Genomic DNA, 21477 nt, shown 5'->3' with positions numbered 1-21477 from the left:
TCTGCAAGGGTATACAAAAATAAGTTTTCTTATAACAAGGAAATATATTGAAGCAGTGATTGCAGAATCATCAACATAGATCCTACCAATCAGAAGTTGTAAAAAAAGAGAAGGCGCTATTTCTTAAAAAATGTGACCAAAGTTGACTTCCGTAAAATTGTTGTGAACCCCATTAGTTTCACGAAAAAGTTTCACGACAATCTGACCTTCCAGATTTAGGTGGCCCACTATGCAGATTTTCGCTCACTTAATTTCTATTTCAAAATCGGAGTTTGTGTATGACTTGCTCGCACCTCACTTGTGTGAGTTATTTGCAACCATCAGTGTCGCTGCACTGTAGCTGTTCTGCATTAGATAGACCGCTCTTAGTGGGAGTTGGGGCGGTACCTGCTCAATGGAGTTTGACTGTTGGCGCCTCCCTAAGCCCGACTATTTTCTTTTGGAATACTTATTTTGATGGGTAAAGTGACTATACGCGCTTTCTCTTGTTTAAAAAAAACTGAATTTTTAAACTAAAATGGCAAAGCAGAGAAAACAGATTTTCTTTTCATCTTTTTGATCTTTTTCTATGTAGAGCAGGATTAGAGTAACTCACAGCAGAGAGGCACTGGATCCTGGTGTCAGCGGAATACTTCTTGAAATAAGACTCCTGATGGTGGCTATCAAATCGTCGCCGCTGTGGGCGCCGATCTCCTCCTCCTGCAGTGCGTCCAGCAGCATGTTCAGTTTCTGCTTGAGGATATCGCACTTCACGGCCAGCTGTTCATCTTCTTTGTGGTGTTCCGAGATGCGACACACCAAATCGTCAACGGTGTCGCAGAGATTTCGCGTGGAGCTGATTAGGGTCTGGGTGTCATTGGTTTCCACTATGAAGCGCAAGTGGTGGTTGGCCGAAGTCACCATGCCAGTGAGCATCGCCTCCTGCTCAGTGCTGATCGACATCTTCGGCGTTTTAGGCACGGGTATGGCCTTTTCAAAGACCATGATGCTCCAGCGGTCCAGCATCTTGGTGCTGGCCGACTCGTAGCGCTCCAGGATCTGCGGCAGGTGGGTGTCGTCGTCGCAGCTAGAGCCCCATCCTAAAACCCTGGCCAGATCGTTGCCAGTGCCCAATGGCATCACGGCCACCTGACATTGTTTCTGTTGATGCCGAGGAGAATTAAAAAAAAATGATTGTATCAGTTCTTGGGATTCATAAAAAACATTTAAAATCAAAAGGTTTTCTTTAAAGGTTGGTTCAGAACTAACATGCATGTTAAAGCGATCGATTTCGCTGAGCACCCAGCCCACGGATCCGTCACCCGAGCAGACCAAAATGCGGAACATCTCGAAGTGCCTGAAGAGCCTCAATCCCAGGCTCGGACCCGTGGAGATGAGATCGAAGACCTGGGCTGGGTTCAGCAACTGCTTGAAGCGCCGCAAAAACTTTACTCCCTGATTATCCCCGGACTTGGAGTTCACGAAGACCAGCAGGGGTGAGAAGTTGCCCTTGGGACTGGCCACATCCCAGGCGTCGTCGGTGCTGATCGAGTGGACACTGGTGGGGGGAACGACGGACAGCTTGGCGGGTCCGATTGGACAGGCCACCGCCATCTGGGGGCGACAAGCCACGTGGACTGTGGCTCGACACCAGAGGCACCGCCAGTCCTGGAGCCTCAGCACCGATCCGCAGGTCTTCTTGCAGACGGCGCACATGGAGGACACCGGCAGGTTGCCCTCCATCCACTGGTGCGGCATGATGATTCCATCCGCCTGCTCGATGATGTCCTTGCCCACACTCGCCAGCGTTGTCCACTTGCAGTTGGCGATCGACTTGGCCGCGCACCGCTTGTGCACCTTGCACTTGCACACCTCGCAGCTGAGTCCGTGCGATGTCACGCCGGACAGGGCGTCCCGGCACACATTGCAGTAGGTGGGGCGGGCGTGGGAGGTGGCGTACCAGTGGTGGTGGTTGGACAGGATGTCGTGCTGCTCGATCAGGAAGCTGTCGCCGCGCGGCCTCTGCGGCGCCGTGGCCGTCTTCAGGCTGCCCAGCCAGTCCTCCATTTCGCGGCGGGACTCGGCGCAGAGCACCAAGGAGCGGGTGGGAGTGATTATCTACGGGAGAAGAGAAAATTGCGGTGTAATTATTGCACCTGGAATAAAACCCAGAGTGAGTAAAAACTACATTTTTCCTAAAATCAAGGAATTTTCTTGTCCGAAGGTATATAGAACTGAAAATTGGTTTGGGAGAAATTGCTTTGGAAATGCAAAAGAAAAAGTTTGAAAGCTGGATGTGTTGGGGACGGTGGGGCAGAATGTCCCAGCTTGGCGTGATCTTGGCCTTAATCACGAACAACAAGTATTTCAATAAATTAAGAAAATTTCACTTTGGCTGTTTAATTTATAAAATTTAAAACTTTTTGCTTAAGCCTTTTAAAATGTTGAGAAACAAATTGAACCGATAGAAAGCGTATCTCGGCAGAAAGATGGATCTAAGTCGTGAAATTAAGAAGTCAAGAATACATCGATGAACTAAAATTGTTATACGACGAACAAGCACCATTCTTTAGCACTGTAAAAAAACGGTACAATGAGTTTTCTCGTGTTAGCTGCTGGTTCAGGGACGAACTCCGTGAGGGCTGTGCAAAATCTGTTGAAGAAAGATCGTCATGTGACAAAGCGTGAAATAGATTCTTAGGCATAAGTATGACGTCCATCAATAAGATTTGATCATGATCAAATGGGTGTTAAAAAGGTGTGTTTCAGTTGGGACCCGCATAATTTAACAAAATCAAAAAAATAGGCGTGTGACGATTGGTGCAAAGCCATGGTTTAATACCAACATTACAAAGGCAATTACAACTGAGGCAATCCTATAGGAAGTGAAAGCGTTATAAAACTGATAGTTTAAGATGTATATTCAGAGACCTCCGAAGCAGCGTTAAAAATTTTGAAACATGTTCGACCTTACTTTTTATGATGTATGTGTGTGTGTTTCGGCTAATCTATCGGTATAATTTAAGAAGGTATTGAATTAGAAGGTCCTCTGCCGCTGCTAACACTATCCTATGCTTATTAGATAGGACCGTGGAAATTGCTTATGTAAAGGGACAGAACAAAAGGTTGCTGCACGCTCTAAGCTTCTAGTGTCGGCAATACTGTTGGACAGATGGCGCCACATAGATCCCGATTACTTTGTGGAGAAATATTTAGTTTGACGTTTGTTAGCTGAGTAACGGGTATGTAATAGTCGGGAAACAGGACTTTATTGTTCTTTCTTGTTTGTTCCTTGATATGAGGTGCTTTTGTACAGATGAGGAGTTATTCTTAAACTTTGTCGATTATGACTGGGTAATTTTGTTGCTGAACTAATTTGCTCTTAACCCGCAATTTGAAAATGTGTACATGTGAAGGCCCAGACCGCGGACTGCTTATTAGTTGTGTAATCAAATGAAGTTTGGTCATGTATTTTAGTGACCTCATTAATATGCTAATGTGGTTCATGTTAATGATAATACGCAGACAGCTAAGCCAGTCGAAGGCTTAGGGTCATGTGCCAAGCCCGTAGGCAGGCCATATCGCTGTATAAGCTCGTTCAAGTGGCCACAACCCACCAACACACAACCCGACATTTCAAAAACTAATATTTCCGACCATCTGAGTTACCTCAGAGGATTATGATTCGGATGCTCTATTGTTCGCAGTAAGCCTCGCCCAATTTATGGGCCACAAGCCTACCCTTCCAGGGAAGGACTTTTACCAGATTTTCATTAATTTTGTTAGCTTGCAATGTTACAGGGAATTTCATTGAGTTATTGAACTAGCAAAGTGTCTAGGCATGGTAAAGTTATGACTTTGTTTTTAACATCAATTCGAATGCCTGGGCTTAATGAGATTTCCTAATTAACTCTCTCCCCTTATTAAGTCTTATAAATCAAGCATTCCAGGAAGAAACTCATGACAGCCGGGTTGTGCGAGTGCAGTCGACTCAGTTGACAATGGCCAGTTGGCATGCCAATGTCATGAGCTGACACGACGCCTGACCTGCAAAGGGAGTGAATATGTCATAAGCCGCAAAATGTACGGTTTGTGGGGACAGCCAAGTAGAGTCGAGCCAATCGTCTCTACGCAGAAGTGGCGAAAACTCTTGCCTACAGGGCAGACATGACCTGGCAGTACTTTCATCCAAAAACAGTGCAGGGAAAACGGATTACTCAGGGGCAGCCAAGCAAACTACCTCACTAATTGCATTTCAATCGCATTAATTGCGCACCAGGTTGACGGGCCAGAATTTCCAATCAAAGGAATCAAGCTTGTCTTGTTTGCACACTCAATGCCGTTGAAATTCATGTGCAACCGCAACCACAAAGTCATCGCCATCGCCATCATCACTATCCATCCTGGCACTCATTCCTGGCCCATGGGCTCTTCCTGTTTTTCAATTAGCCTAATGTGCAATGGTTAAATGGTTCCCAATGCGCGTGCCCTTCGGATTGACGATGGGAAGTTGGGGATTTTCCTGCTCCCGACTGACATTGACGTCTGCAACATGGATTTGCTTTTAAGCGTAAATCCGGGGCGTGTGGTTCGTTTGTCAACGCCCTCCGCCAACTGCCGATAGACCGGAAATTGTGGGAACTGAAGCTTTTATAAACTGCACTCAGTTTTTTGTTCGATTGGGCATTGAAATTGGTTTATTAGCTTACTGTTTTCATAAATAGTTTTTCACGGAAGTTCAAAAATGTTATTACTTGCTTCATAAAAATTGTGAGTTATTTGCATTTAATAAACATCGAAATGACTTGAAACTGTCATAATCGCATGTTCTTGATGTAAATCTTATTCCTCTGCTAAGCGAAAAATTCCTAAAAATAATCTCTGACCTTTCTAGAGCTGCATTTGCAAACGAATTTTGATCTCAGGATCAGTATCCTTGCCACAGGGTCGATATTTTGATCTCTAGATCCACATCCTTTTTCTCAGGACCGTTATCTTGAACTCAGAATCTGAATTATAATCCCAGGATCCGGATCTTATACAAAATTATTTATTTATTATTAATTCCAATGTAACCACATTACATTCCATTACAATCCTTCTGTTATATCAGGTATTATTTAAAACTAAAATTATGCAATCATCCTTTAACAATATCAATTTTACCCTAAAAAAAATAGATTTCAGAAAATCGCTCTTGATTTTAAAACGCCATGGAATAGATCATATTTTTTTGTTTGTAAGAAAATTGCCAATAAGGCTATACTAGTGTAACCCACAAAAAAAAAATATAATTTTTTGATTTTTTTGTTTTAATGTTTTAAAATATTTTGCACATAATAAGGTAATTTTCGACGTTAACGTAAGGTTTTTTGTTTTTGTATTGAGAAACAACGGGACTATGGCCAAGGCTCCAAATACTGACATGAAATCGAAAAATTCTAAAAGATTATGAAAAAAAGCTAAATATATTTCCCCTACAATGACCCACTATCTTTTAAAAGAATCAAATATAAAAAATATGGCATCGATTTGAAAGAAAAAGTTTGAGATGAATAAATGGTTTTTTAAGTTCTGTTAGTCCAGAAGATTCTGTATGACACATTTAAGATGATTAAGTGTTAATCGGTCAACTTGTAGGAGAATTATAACGGCAGCCGTTTTCAAAATTGTCGTTTTCATATAAACGCGGTTAAATTTTTAACTATTCAAAAACTATTTTAGGTGCGACCTTGCGCTTTCACAGGATATTTTAAAAATTAAAATTATCGATAAAGCAAAAAAAAATTATTGATTTAAAAAAAAAGTTAAAGATTTAACTAAAGGAAGCATGTTTTTTTAAATGATTCATTGGGAAGTTTTCTTAAAACTATGGCGATTTTTTTGTATACATTTTGATTTTATAAAATTGTATGACGAAGAAATTGTTTTATTTTTTCGTACATTTTTGGCGTGGTCTAGCTGGTATATGGCCGGTCCGGCCACTAAACTTTTGAGCAGGAGACCAAGACTTCAACTCCTTATCGTGGAAAGTTCCAAAGTTAAATTTGGTAATCTATGGTTTTCGTTTCTTATCTTAACTTCCCCTATTTTTCGTTATTTTTTGTTGTTTTCTTATTAAACTTAAGTTAAATTAAAGAAAATATACTTTGTATGCTCTCCCATTGGTTGATAATACTTGTACGTTCTTTAGGGATCTCGTTTTAAGAAGCAGACATGGTCGAGTGGTTTAGTGCGTTGCTTTATGGTGCGAGCGGGCGCGAGTTCGATTTAATAAAATAAAACTTAAAATAAATAACCCTTAACCATTAAATTAACTAAAACAAAAACGCCCCTTTTTTCAGAAAACTTTTTCTTAATCTTATGGTTATTTGCCATCCATTTAAGAAAATCGAATATGGAAAATTTCTTGAGTCAAGGGCTATATCTTTGGATATATCATTGTAATTTTCAGAAAAATTGGTCAAAATGGTGAAAAAACGTTAAATTAGTGAAGCATTGCCAGTCGACGCAGTGTGCCAACGCAGCACGAGTTTGGCTCGCTAAGTTCCTGCCTGTAGAAATATTAAGTGAATGCCAACCGTCATTGGTCATTACCACTTTTAGCCCAATGACCTGCTGAATTTCTTATTGGCGTTACAGTTTCTATTGGCGATCATGGATGCTAGATGGTGATAATATATCTATAAACCGTCGTTTACGAGGTCCTGCTTCTGTTTTAAAAATTAGCAAGCCTTGGAATGGCCACTTTGCTCCTGGTGATCTGGTAGATTGCCATTCTCGTTTTGAGCGACATTTTTCCAAAACGTGTTGCTCTGTATTGGTTTTCTTTTGCTGATGTGCGGGCTTCAGCAACAAAAACGGATTCCAGCTCGTTCGTAAACGATAGCTTTCGATCCGCATATAACTCGTTCCGTTGAATAAAAGGTGAAATTAAACAAATTGATTTATGTGAAATTTTAGCTCAAAGAAGTTTTTTACTTAAAATAGTTAGTTGGAATTCAGGATATAGCGAAAGTTTTTAGATATAATGTAAATGTATATCGTTGCCCTTTTAAAGACCCTTATTTCCACTCTAAATTCACATTTTATCGATGACACACAGACTGAGGTACCTCTGGCCATCCACCAATCAGCGGACAAAACCAATCTGCAGTGTAATAAATTCCTGTTTGCCAGAGCAAGTTCTATTGTTGACCCGTTCGCGGTGTAGATTTGCAATTTTTCGCTCCTCCAACGCTGTGAGTTACCACTTGTGGAAAAATAGAACCGTAAAACAGGACACACAGGGATATAAAATGACACAGACAGATGTCGCTTGCTGTCCTGCTCCGCAGGGATCTGGAAATGTGCTGACGGTTTACTATTCCAACAGGATGCTTCGCAAAATAATTCAATATTTCATAAAAATCAATAAAACGTTGTGAATCTTGATATGCAAAATGACGGGAGCGGGTGTTCCTTAACAAATGCGAATCTATTGTTTCATTCCAATGTGAGTTGCATTTCAAATCTGATTTTACTAGCCCCTGGCACTATACTTGATGGTTTTCGACAAATAATATGAGTTTCTATTGCAACTATATTGTATAGTCCTCCGATTTAATAAGCCGTAATTCTAAAATATTTAGCTTGTACTTCGAAGAATATTAAAAAAATATATAAAAGAAAGGTAACTTCGGCAAGCAGAAGTTAATATGTATATCCTTCCAGCTATTGCAAAAATAAAATATTCTTGAAAACGTCAAAATTTCGATTTGATCGACAACGATGGTTTTCAGCTCAATTACTCGTTTGTTATAGCTATATGATATCATTCTCCGATTTCAATAAAATTAAAAGCGTAATTCTTAATAATTAAACCATTACTATTTCCAAAAGAAACAAAAATATGTAATAATAGAGAAGTTCCAATTTTTGTATAATTTATTTTTTGTAATATTCCGGTTGTGCCAATGGAAGCTACAGTCCGATTTTAATCAAAATTGGACCTAATTCTGAAACAAAAAAATATTGCTTTATTTTACAACTTCTGATTGATAGAATCTCTCTTGATGATTCTGCAATCACTGCTTCAATGTATTTCTTTGTTATAAAAAAACGTATTTTTTTATACCCTTGCAGAGGGTAATATAATTTCAGTCAGAAGTTTGCAACGCAGTGAAGGAGACATTTCCGACCCTATAAAGTATATATTACTGGGCGAGTCGATCTAGCCATGTCTGTCCGTCCGTTTCTACGCAAACTAGTCTCTCAGTTTTAAAGCTATCTGCCTGAAACTTTCCCAAAGGTTGTCTTTTTATTGCAGATAGTATATAAGTCGCAACGAGCAAGATCGCACGACTATAGCATATAGCTCCCATAGGAACAATCGGAAAAATAAATGATAACTTTGCTGTTTTTATACTTGCAGAGGGTATTATAATTTCAGTCAGAAGTTTGCAACGCAGTGAAGGAGACGTTTTTCGACATATAGTAATGGTAAAATATTTCCGATTTACGGTTTAAATTTCATCAAAATCGGACGACTATAGCATATAGCTCCCATAGGAACAATCGAAAAAATAAATGAAAAAAAATTATAACTTTGCTGTTTTTTAATTTTTTGTTTAGTTCTTCGAGATATAGTAATGGTTTAATATTTCAGAATTATGGTATAAATTTAATCAAAATCGGACGTCTATAGCATACAGCTCCCATAGAAATAATAAAAATATATAAAATAACTATCTAATAATTGAGCTGCAAATCATCATAGTTTCAATGTTTTTTTTAGCACATACTCAAGTAAATCATAATTTAAATGTTTTCAAAAGTATTTAATTAATGCAATAGCTGCAAGGGTATATGAACTTCGGCTTGCCGAAGTTTGCTTTCCTTCTTGTTAGAAAGGCATTCCTTACATTTAAGATACATTTCACCATTGGCTGAAATTCATCGGCGATTTTCTTGACTCCATGGCGAATTTCTTAAATCAAGGTCGATTTTCTTTCTGGGTGTAAGATAAAACTCAAAATATATAAGTTTTCGTAAAATTGAACATTGTAATTTTCTTTATTTTATAACAGGCGTTTCAAACACTCTTTAAGGGTTTATATACGGTTACAATAAAAAAAACAAAATGTTTAATGTATATATATTTAGGAATAGACACTGAAAATTAGTTATTTAATTAATTATTTATTATGTTCCAAGGAAGCCAATTTTGTTAGAATTTGTTACTCCAAAGACGTTTCTTTTATAAACAATAATTTGTTATATCAGACGTTTTTGTACAAATTAATCTTAAGAAAAGTACCAACACTACCTAAGCCAAGAAAATACCATGGACATTTTTGATAACAATCCAACATGAACAAAACCATTTCAAGGTCTAGTTAGACACATCAGGCTTACCTGGCTGGCAACTTATAATTTATTTATTTTTATGTCTAAATGTTATGACCTCCTGGCCTCAGTAAAAGTAAAAGTTCAAGGTCAAGTGACAGACCTTAGCCTGCTTACTGGGTAGCAATTACCTGAAACTGGGCTTACACCATTGGAAAACAAATGTGTTATATTTTCAACTTGGAGGAGCACCCCAGGGTTGGTCCAGATGAACGAAAAACTAATAATCCACTGCTTTTTGAGCATTCATTTATTTTCCTTTTGAAGATGCTTTTTGGTAACCAAGCTTACATTTTGTAATGTTTGTTCTAACAGGAATTATAAACAACAGAGAAATGTCTTGCCAAGAAATAACCTTGAGAAAATATTAGTGTAATAACGGAAGTTTTCCAATTAGTTCAAAAAAGTTAAAAATCTCTTGTCTGGCATTCATATATAGACAATACAGTTTCCACGAGCTTTTGAGCAAAGCGCACAGTGAAGGGCAATCCTTAAATAACCCAATACATTATTAAATAACTTCGGTGACTTTCTGCAGAATAGCACAATTATTAGGGCAATGTCACATGACATTTAAGTTAGCAATCCTCCAGCTCTGACCTTAAAACTTTAAATTGGTATACCGAAAGTTTTTAGAGATCCCAATCAGGGCTTAACCCAATCAAACAATTAGACAATTGTTGATTTATCCAACGTTGACATTTGCACAAGAACAACCAAAATCCAGTGCCGGTATACTCAATTATGGTAATATTTGACGTTGTGGAATAACTTTGTTGATATATATATATATATATATATATTTAAGAGAATTTTTGTTAAGTTTTAGAATAGGCGACGAAAGTATCTTATTTTATAAAATATTCTTTGAAGCAGAACAATTAAATTTGTTAAATTTTCAAGGAAAGTGAAGGAAAAACCTAAATTGCGCAATACTCATACATCGGGCGGTTTGGTGCGAAATTAACAGAAGTCAAGCCTCATCTTGCATAATTGATGGCGAAGTTCCTCGAAATATGTGTGCGGTGAAGGCAATCAATCAGCTTGATTGCTATTACAAATTCTCAAAAAGTTTGATGGTCGAAACGACGTTTGGCGGGGGCACTTGAAAATTGCCCGCTAAGTGAAGTACGAAAATTATAGCTGTCACGATTGATTGCACTTTGTCGTCGATACTCGAATAGTTTGAGGTCCTCAATGGCGTGGCAATTCGTTGGCGTTAATTAGTCCTCCATTTAGCATAGACCATTCAATGCATGAGCTTACGTAATTAGAAAATGTTATAGCTGCATACAAGGACGGTATAATACTAAGCTTCTTCTGAATTTCGCACAATTGGGCAGAGTTCTGATATTAGCAAAATAATGAACCATCTGAGCCCATATCGATTCGATATTTGATTGAAGATTGAAAGGGCAAAGGTTACTCACAAAATGGTCTGCCAACTGGAAGAATAATATTTAAAATGATACGAAAATGGACCTCATCTGGCTTGGGGACACTAATCGTCATGGGACTCTCGCAATCGATAAAAAATCTCACGTTGTTTTGCAGCCATGCAACCTGTAAACAACACTTTCCATCACACCGAGTACTTATATTGACAATCGTTTTAGCCCACAAAACACTTACAGCACAAGGTCTTAGTAAACCTGTTCTGTCATTGTTTGTTACTGAAAAGTTGCAGGGCACGTGGCCGCAAGTAAGTTGGCGCTTACGTGCCCCAAGTTCAGAAAGCTCACGTTTTGAAAAAAAATAATGCGTTCATATAAGAGGTAAGCCAATTGGGTCCCTAAAACTTAAAAATAATAATATATTATTTGTTTTCTGTTTTTAAAATAGTACAGCTTACCCATGTTAGTTGTCATTACATTGACAGGTAGAATGTAAGCATCCACCGTAAAATCATGGGTAGTAAAGGGTTTGAAAATATTAAAGCTATTGTGTTAAGCGTGAACCTCACAAATAGAGTTTTTTTGCTTTATGGTTATGATTAAGGAATAAAATCGCTTACTCCAAAAACTCAGTCAAGAATGGAAAAATGAACCAGACTCTTATTTTTTTGCCATATCTGTGCACACATTTTCGAAGTCTTACAATGACAAACATGATCCTTGTGCACTGTTGTGCATCAAGATTGATGGAAACTTTTCATGGTTTTTTCACGTGAAATTGGTTTTTCCACAAAAGTGTTTTCCTATACGTGTCTTTATTGAATGTTCCGCTCATTGGCTTATTTGCTGGTATACTTTCGTGACGCTGACGATTGCATTGGGGGTTCGTTTTTGTTTGCGGTTTTTAGTGCCGCAGACATTGTTGACGGGCACTCGCAGCCTTCTGAGTGCATCGCTTTTGGCAGGCCTCGCGGTCTGTGGGCAGTCCTTGAGAATACCGAATTGAATCGCTTGTTTTTGCAAAACAAAAAAATCTCTTTACTTCAGTTAGTCTGTTTCTGTATTTAATAAAAACAAAAATTTAACAGGGTCCAACATGTTTAACGAGCTCTGAGTGCTTTCATCCCCTCAAGTGCGACAAACCTTCTTCCGCTCGTTTAGACAACACCTTTCATATATATACTCATATGAACTCGTATGCATGTGCTCATGAGTACTTTGGAATCGCGACAACAGCCAAAAACAATAAAACGTTGATGGGTACCGCCTTCGCTTATAGCATTTTTGCAAAAAAGTGAACAGGGGAAAAAGCATTTCAGCAACTTCCCGTATTTGGGGCTGGCTTATTTGCGCGGATGCCAAATTTATTATTTAAAAAATAAAGCGATAAAAGATATTCAGATTTTTGTTATTGGCGAGGCTCCCGCAAGTGAGCAACAAGCTGCGCGTTTCACGAGGATTTCCTATAAACGCTCTAATTTCCCGCATCAAATGTTGCGCATTCGTGTATAAAGACGAATCCCAAAATTTACATACCTATATATGTAGGAGAGTGTATATACTTGGGACTCAAACTGACGGCAGTTCGAATACTTATGCTAATTTAGCATGCAGCCCGCGTTGGAAGTAAAGATTTTGCTTCGATGTCTTTTGTTTTCTGTTTGACTTTTGCTTTGTCGCCCTCTTATTTCCCCCTTTTTTTTGGTTATATAGCCAAACAAGAAATTGGCAAATGCCGGGTCCTTGTGTAACTGCGGTGTGTGTATGTGATACGCCAGACAATGAACAACAGGAAGTTCCCGCTCCCTGTCTTCAGGATATCAAAAGCCAAGTGGAGGCGCCTTTACTTTGTCTTATTTACTTTGTCACACCTCTTGGAAATATTCTGAGGACCTGCCAAATGTGCTCACATTATGATTAGAACTTTGACAAATTAATTGGTTGTAACTTGCGCAAGGCGGGTGGCCAGTAGAAAATAGGCAAAATTATTGCGAAAAGTACCCACAGGTAAATAAAATAGTTTGCCTATTAAAATGCGAAACCAGAGCAAACTTTTCACATTACATGTCGATGGCTCCGCATTGTTTATTTTTTCAACGTGTTTGACTTACCTGAAAACTATGATTTACGTTCTTGATGCCGCACTCGAAATAACACAGATCCGAAAGGTCAATATCGTCGAAAACATCGCTCTGCAAGTAGAAATGTTTGTTGGAAATATTAAAGGGCGGTCCATGAGGGGTTAAAATGGAAATTACAACCTTCCTTGCCACATAATATTTTGTATTTTGTGCCAGAAATTCCTTTTGCGTCCATCAGCTTCTTGGCCTTTGGCTAGCAGAGAAATACGTTGGCACTGAGCCAGGACGTGAGGAGGAGGACACAAATATACGTATATGGAATATTCCGCCTTGTCTTTGGCCTTAATAGAATGCTCAAAGCTAGCCAGCGGCTATTTTGATGTGGCTCAACTCTGGGCCGGCCTACCAGCTTGTCTGCCCCGCAGGTCCTTCGGAAATTGAAATGGCTCACACACACAGGCCGGCAAATAAATGGATATTTACCAGCCAACAAAGGCCAGCCCAAACACATAATATAAATGTGACAATGGAGGGCCGCCCCGTGCTCGGCGAAGCCGATGCCACCGATGCCACCGATGCCACCGATGCGACTGAAGACCGAACCCCATCACGACCCTAAGCCCAATCTCGAGTCCGACGACCATCGAAACGCCAAGGTTTGTGTACTCAAGTAGTTTTGAACATGCCGAAAATTGGTTTTCTTTTGACTCGGGTTACTCAGAAAGTTGGATTTTGTTTGCGCCCCCAAGGCAACAGCGAAGGCCGCCAGGTAGGCAAACAAGTTTTGATTGTTTTTATTTTTTTGTTTTATTCGCCACAATTCCCACATCAATTAATATTTGAGTATTGTTCTGGGCATCAGCCTGCGAAGACTTTAAGTGGTCTAAAATGAATTTAGTATTGCGACTTAGAGGTTAGCTTCCATTTCTCCTGTTTTCATACCTCCATAAATGTGTCTGCTTCTGGGAGTCGCAGTTGTATCAACACACTTGTTTACTCCCCGTACACAGCCCTGGTATACATTATTTTTGTGAAAACAACTTTCCTGACTTTCAGGGTTCGGTTCGGTTTTTGCGGAACTGAGTCAGTGGCACGTTGAGTACCTATATTGAAGCCACCCAAAGTCCTGTTAAGACAGCCGAATACTGCTTACTGCTTACGTTTGCTTTTCCAGGAATTTCCATGGGATTCACCGCATTGAACGTTCGGTGAACGTTCGCCGGTGTAATCAGAATAAGTTGTTTTGGCACATAATTGATTGAAAACAAGGCTATCACTCAAAACCAAGTGGATATGTGTGATGGTGCGGCTTAATCCGCGAGAGTGAGCACTAAAATAATTAAACGTATACAGAGGCAGTCAAAAATCCCCGCTGATGAACTCAACCACTGTGAGCATGAGCTGAGAGAAATTACCAGAGATTCTCGGGTACCCACACTCAAGGAGGGGATCCCCCACCGCAATCCTCTACCTCAGTGAGTTTGGACGGTGAAAGAAGGCGCAGCAATCGGTAAAAATCAGCGAGTACTTTCATGAGTACTTTCAGCACTTACAAAGTCATTTCGAGCTTTAATTTCTGTTCGCTTTTCCTATTCCCTACAACAGCCAGTTATTTCACTTTCAATATATGTTTTGGCTTTTTGTCATAAATAAGAATGTCCTCACATAAATTCGACCTCAAATTTTTAGATTTTGATATTTAGAACGGGGCAGATTTGTTCCGAATACTTAATTCAACACTTTCTCTACACAATCTAGTCAACATTTTCTCGAGCTCTCCCTTAAATAACTTTCCCCGTGTTTCTAAAAGGTAAGTAAATCAGTAAAGACTCCTAATATAGATGTAGGGCTTACAATTTTTGTGACTAAAAGATTACAAATTGATATAATCAAAACTTAGTTTTTAAAGCTCACGCTCACGTTGATTGGAATATTGAAAAAAAAGTTCATTTTCTATTCATAATATCATAAATAAATAAAACAAAAAGCATAAAATATTTTGAAACTAATTTTTTGTTTTCTTAAAAATGGAATAAGTTATTGGGAATGTACCAAGTGTATTACTTTTTCTCCTTGACATTTTTTATAGCTTGAGTGCCCGTTTGTCGGAGGGATTTAGCTTTCCCGTTTGCTGCGAATTTCCGCACTTGTTAAATTAAGTGAGCACAGTCATTTTCCGCTTGAACAGATACCGCAAATCTTAAGCAGAATGGAAAAGCAGAAGCCCTGCTGCGGATCTCATTAAAATCCAGCCGAACAAATGTATTTGCTTGAGCTTGTGTATTTGATTTGTATTCCAGTACGCAGGGCAAGAAGAATCAATAAAATAGTTGTGGGCAAAGGAATATAGAACGGAGAGTTTTTGAATTTTTTCGATGGGTCTGAGACCCAGGACACATTAGGGAATTGGCATTCTCACCGGTCTCAGCTCACTTCAGCATCGGCGATTCCCCTGGGGTCAATCACAGACACATTAAGGCAAATTGCTAATTTTCTGTGTTATCAGCCTCGGTCCCCAGGCATTAACCCAACTTTGATTGCATTAAGCCCAGATTTTTCTTTTGCCCCGCAACCGAACGAAAACGGCCCCGAATAATCATTAATTTGCTCACTTTCATTGGTCCGCGGTCCAGGTCCACAAGCAAAATTCCGCCACCTGGCGCACGAAAACACTTTTCCTGCCTTTTATTTTTTTTCATTTCATTTCATTTCGCTTTTGCTTGTGTACAGCTTGCAGAAAAGTTTTGGCCGTTCATATCAATTTCTTTGCATTACTCGAAGCCATTTCGTCTTCTTCCTGCGCGTGCCCATTTTTTGCAGGCCAAATCACTTAATGGCAAAAAAGAGCTGGCAGCCATTAGAATTTAGTGTACTTGAGGAGGGAAAGTGCTGAGTTGGGCGTTGAGAGCCTAAGTCCCACTAATTGTGCGCTATTCGGAAGAGATTTACTTTAAGGAGGTTCTAGGCGAATCAAAGCAGTTTTATCGGTGCGAAAACTTAAAGAAAGCAATCTCCTGGTGAACATCGATATCGGATTGATGCCTTCACATCCAACTTTCGCATTGCAAGTGCCAAGGAGTTCCGCAGACAAAGTTGTTCCTTTGAAATGTCACTTTGCAAACTTTTGTTCGCCATTGCATTCAAACTATTTGCAGGGTGGCGGGCCTGGCAAACATTAAAGACATTTGCCGCTGACTTTCAATTAACTTTATATTTTGTTTTCCTCTTTGGAGAGAAAACTTCGCGAAGCAAAGGAACATGGTCTCGTTACCCTTGGTTCGATGGTGGTGCCAACCAGTTTCGGGTCTAATTAGTATTAAATAGCTTTGGTTGCCCCTGGTACAAATTACGCTTGGGGGATTCCCCGGCTTGGGGTTTTTGGTAGGGGGCTTGGAGGCGTGTTGGGGCGTGACTCAGGTGTCTGTGTGGGCGTGCCACGTTTCATTTGGCGTGTCAAAGTGGCGCAGCTGGAAATTTTGACATTTTAATAGCATAACTTAGCCGCCACACCCCGCAGAAACCAGCAGCTCCCTTTTCTTCGATATACCCGGTACCACTCCCTCCAAGTTATTAATGTGCCACAACATCGACCGTCGCCTGCTGTGCTGTCCTTGCTGAGAGGCACATTTAAATATTTGCAAAGTGTTTATGCCTTGCAAGAGACTGGTTCATGAGTCATGAGTCACGAAAGGTCATGTATCCAAATTATGATTTCAATTAATGTTGTAATGTCGCAAATATTTTGTAACTAAAGTTGTTTGCTGTATAAAAGTTTTAGTGTGCAGTAGATATACATACATCAACACCAGAAATAATTTTACTAAGTTGAATTATGTTTAAGTTTTTTTTGTGCATCATGTTATTTCTGACCTAGTTTAAATGTACAATTTCTAAACTAAACAATTCCACTGCGCTAAAGTTTTAATTTTAATGCAACGAAAAAGGTGTAAGTCCCAAACCCCAAACACCGCACCCAAAAAAAAATTGTCATAGAAACTAAACTATTTGTTAAACTATTGGCTAAGAAAACTTTTTCAGTAAGATTAGCATTAAGTTAATACCACGAAAGTAGCAAAATTAATCTAATGTCGTTTAAAAATGGGCTTAATGAAACTAAAAAGTATGGGGATTATATTATTTAGTATTGAGTTAATACCATACTTTAATACTTTTCTGTAGTTTATTTATTTTTAAAGACACACTTGTTAAAACTGAACTTTCACTTCTTTTTTTTTTGGTGTGGCTCTACTGGTCGAACTAAGCATTCTGGACTAGAAATTACACAGTTTTTAATTTAGCCTTCTCTTCGCTGTTTAGCAATATTGATTGTGCCGGGGCACTCAGCCAGTCAGCCTCATCACCCACACTGGCAATTACATGTGACCCACTGGTTGCGAAACGAACATTTTACCCTTGCATGCGTTTCAGGGGAAGGAACAAAAGCCCGCCGGCAATTAGAGGAATTTAGAAGGGGGCGAAGACGCAGGAGGGCCGTAGCCTACTTTGAGGCTCGGTGTAATTTGTCATGTTCCTGCTACTGGGATAACAACTGCGACCCGATTCCGGGGCAGATGCTAGAAAAATGAGGATGGGAAGCCGGCGAGCTATCTGACAATAATTGTGATTAATAGCGCTGGGGCGTCAGCGAATATTTTCTGGCCGCTTCGATGCCTTATGCATTGAGGGCAAATGCAGCAAATAACAGTCACACACATTAAGTATACACCGCAGATAACCCATTGTGACATTGTAATGCTGATAAATATATATTTCGATAATATTAAGTAGGTAGGTAGATTGAGATTTATTGGCTTATTTCAGCCCCAAAAGTACTGTAAAGTATTGCAGGCGTTGTCTAAAAAACACATTTTGCGCGCCATCATGAAAATATCCTTAAATAACAATCTAAAAGAACAAAATGGATCTACTTTATACATTACATTGAATTTAATCTTATCCTAAGAATGCCATATGAATTTCGATTGCTTTCAGTCTACCTAAATGATAAAAAATAATGCATTTAAGAAATAATAAGACTGCTTTTTAGAAATAGTTCTTCAAAGTTCTATTGTAGGTTAACACGGCTTCATGGGAAAGTTGAGAAGGACTAACAAAAGTAATTAAGACATTTAATTAAATGAATAAATGTGTTAGCTCACGGTTGTTACGCTTTTGTATAAAGTATACAAATCTGTTAAGTTTCCGAACCATAAATTCAATGCCATTTTTATTACTTTGGCAAGCATCATATTAATTTGCTAATTGCTTTCTGAATTAAGCTTTTGCGTTTTTTTAATGACATATGCATGTTTAATACATATCCCTTGTGAACGTTATTGGTGTACAACAAAAACCAACAGAATGGCGAATCCGAGCCGCTGTGCCGTGATTTATGCAACATAATTTATGAGTCTCGTTTTATGTTCCAAAAAAACAGCAGAGGCCAAGAGGAGATGAAGAAGCATGTGGAAATCCAACATTTTTCTGACCCGCCTGGTGTGGGTCTGGGCGGTGAATCGGCAAAAACTCACATGACCTCCTTTTGGGCTTAATAATATGATGGTTTCCGTGCTGGACACACACAGACCTGCCTTTAGCAGTTTGATAAAAACCAAAAACGTTTCCGGCCATATAAGGAAGGAGTTGCCGATCCAGCTGCCCGCAGTCGCTACCCCAATTACTTGCCCAACTTGGCAGAAAATTTTAATACCGGTCTTGTCCACAATGAGGTCTCGACCCGCAGCCTAACAAATGTGCATTCATTTGGGGAAAAAGGATAACTTTTTCTTTGCGGTACCTGCCAAGACTGCACATTATAAATTAAACATTTATGATACCAGTTCATTCTTTTTGCTTTGCTTAAATATGCATAGCCAGCAGATATCAAAAAATAAATGTACAGTGCTCTGTGCGCAAATAATATAATATAATAATATTACAATTTTTTTCCACAAACGAATGGAAAGTTTAGTCCAAAATAATGTCTTTCTGTTGCAGTAAGTGTATAAGTCAAAACGATCGGACAACTGAATCATATATCTCCCATAAGAACAATCGGAAAAAAGTAAGGCTTCGCTGTTTTGTATTTTATTTTTTTAATATTCTGCAAAATTTTATTTTAAATCTTAGGACTATATAATAACGATCCCATTACAAATATGAACTGTCAAATTATTAATAAGTCAAAAAAATTAAAAGAAAAATATTACAAAATAGAAAAATTACATTTGAAAAAAAAATTTATTTTTTTTTCCATGGAAGCTATATGATATAGTCGTCCGATTTTGATGAAATTTAAACCGTAATTCTGAAATATTTAACTATTACTATATGTCGAAAAACTAAATAAAAAATTAAAAATAACAGCAAAGTTATAATTTTTTTTATTTATTGGCGCTATATGCTATAGTCGTCCGATCCGGCTCGTTCTGAGAGACTGACTGACAGACTGACAGACTGACAGGCGGACGGACATGGCTTGATCGACTCCCCTAGTGATGCTGATCAAGAATATATATACTTTACAGGGTCGGAAATGTCTCCTTCACTGCGTTGCAACCTTCTAACTAAAACTATAATACCCTCTGCAAGGGTATAAAAATGGAAGAAGAATTTTATCCAACTGATTGATAAAAGAAAACCGCGTTGAAATCGCTTTATGACAAAGCCCGATTAAAAAGCCTGTTTTAGTTAGTAGTACTTACTTATTTATAAGCTCTTTTTCATTAAAAATTGTTATAACATATCTTATTGATAATTAAGGTATTAAGGTATTGAAGTGATAATTAAGGTTTTGTTTTCGACTTTTTGTTGGCCCTAAACTAAGACTAATATTAAACTCTCGTTTCATCATCATATTATTTGATCAACTTTTTTTTGAGTGTAAGATATCATTTTTAAAATGAACGGAAAATAAATAAGTTTAGCATAGTCTTAAAAAAATGTTTTTAACACTTTGACTGAGTGCACAAAATGGTAGTTACTTATGTTATGTCTTTTTGCAATAAACGATGATGTTTACGAAGCCAGTGTCTCGCTCCACTTTGGGCGACTTTTACCATTAAGGCACAACACATAAACCACTTAGAACGAAAATATTCATAAAACTTTCATAAGCCGGATGGTAAACAGTCCCAAAATCAAACCCCAGACCGAACAGAACGGAGCAGCTAATGGGAAGAAGCCGCAAGGATAACGCTTGTCGTTAATACCTCGTGAACGATTTATTTTCGAGCGTAAATCCTTGCATAAGTGTTGATGCCACGTAACCTGAGAGTGCCGGCCATCAATTTCAGCACCTTTCTAGCCCCCTGTTCCTCGAATGCCCCTTCTAATCTTTTCGAGGGCCAGAGGGGCAACGGTTTGCAGGATCAGCGAGGTGTTAATGAAAACTGCCCCATTTACCTGATGTTTTGTGAAACTTGTGCGGCGTGCGTGTGCAAACTTTTGCTAAGCTCGGTTTGCTAATCTTATTTTTTTGCTTGAAAGCAGTTTAAAATTTGAAACCAGTCTGCTTGTCCAAACAGTTTTTCAATATGCATGCAAGGGGACAGAATATATTGTTATTTTTGGCTTAGTTACCAACTTTTCATCAAACATCAAAGTAAAAGCCATCGCCTGTTTTTTGGAAAAGGTTACTAGTTTCACTGCAGTCGAAAACGATCCCGAAATGGCTTTTAGTTTGGACCAAAGTGGCAAATATATTAGCAGCCTACTAAAAATTCAATTTACTGCAGTTCCATTAAAATGAGACACAAGTGTAAGGACACTCGTCATTGGAAACTGTCAAGTAATCATTTATTTTAAAAGTAAAGATTTTATTGATAAAGTTTTAGATATCCCACGGACACATTAGAAGCAGAAAGTTATGTTCTGCAAGCGCTAATGGAATTTTGATTGATTTACGACAGCTCAATTGAAAATGTTGCCAGGAAAGATCTCCTTTTTCTTAACAGCTAAATCGAATCAAGTATATTTCGTCTCCACTAAATGGCCATGTAATTGACACATTACAGGGCACTAAACGAATTCTCCCCCTCCCTTTTCTGAGGTGTCACCCACCAAATCATTTTTTTTCACAGCTTAGAAGGGAACTTTTGGGAAGGTTACCTATGGCAACGCTGGCCGGAAAGTTTAGAACGGCTTCGGCCCGCCCAGCGCACTGCCACACAGAGGATTCCCTCTTAATAAAAGGCAAAATGCGGCCTTTGTTGTGTCCCATTTTTAGCATTACCTTTGTCGGCAATCGAGCTGCTGGAGGAGGGGGTCGAAGTTGTCTTTGGGCCCACAACTTTTGGCAAAGCATTTCAAAGCAGCACTAGTGCTCAGCCTGGTTGAGGGCGAAATGAAGGGTAGGAAAGTGCTTTCGACCCTTTCCTTCATTGCCTTTCACTCAAATTTACGCATCTTTGAGTTTGACGCCGTTTTGTGCGTTTCTTAAAGTTAGCTTTGCATGAATGACGGAAATTTCGTTTAGTAGCTTTTTTGGAACAAAACAAGTGAAATGTGTATAAATTATAATGGAAAAAAAAAACACAGAAACTTGTAAAATACTGCCTGTTCTTCCAGCTATCACCGCATTGACTGGGTGAAAACATTGCAATTATTTAAAACCAGCACCTTTTTCCGCCTCAAGG

General features: G+C 38.9%; 1 protein-coding gene across 11 annotated transcripts in view; it reads right to left on the bottom strand.

Annotated features, from left to right (window-relative positions):
• Positions 1-21477, bottom strand: part of LOC128252914 (diacylglycerol kinase eta) — a 56071-nt gene that overhangs the window by 12452 nt on the left and 22142 nt on the right. For 9 of the 11 annotated variants that reach the window (XM_052981126.1, XM_052981120.1, XM_052981115.1 and 6 more), the window contains 3 exons: positions 12872-12952; positions 1249-2097; positions 596-1140 (listed from right to left, as the gene is read on the bottom strand). In XM_052981126.1, coding sequence (XP_052837086.1) covers positions 596-1140; positions 1249-2097; positions 12872-12952 — 1475 coding nt within the window. Of the gene's footprint in view, positions 1-595; positions 1141-1248; positions 2098-12871; positions 12953-13021; positions 13233-14394; positions 14444-21477 lie in introns of those variants that run through there. The other 2 variants (XM_052981124.1, XM_052981125.1) reach the window with 2 other exon arrangements.

Source organism: Drosophila gunungcola, chromosome 3R, assembly GCF_025200985.1.
Source record: "Drosophila gunungcola strain Sukarami chromosome 3R, Dgunungcola_SK_2, whole genome shotgun sequence".
Taxonomy (NCBI): domain Eukaryota; kingdom Metazoa; phylum Arthropoda; class Insecta; order Diptera; family Drosophilidae; genus Drosophila; species Drosophila gunungcola.
The sequence above is the reverse complement of the archived record's forward strand: the minus strand, read 5'-3'. Positions and strand labels throughout refer to the sequence as shown.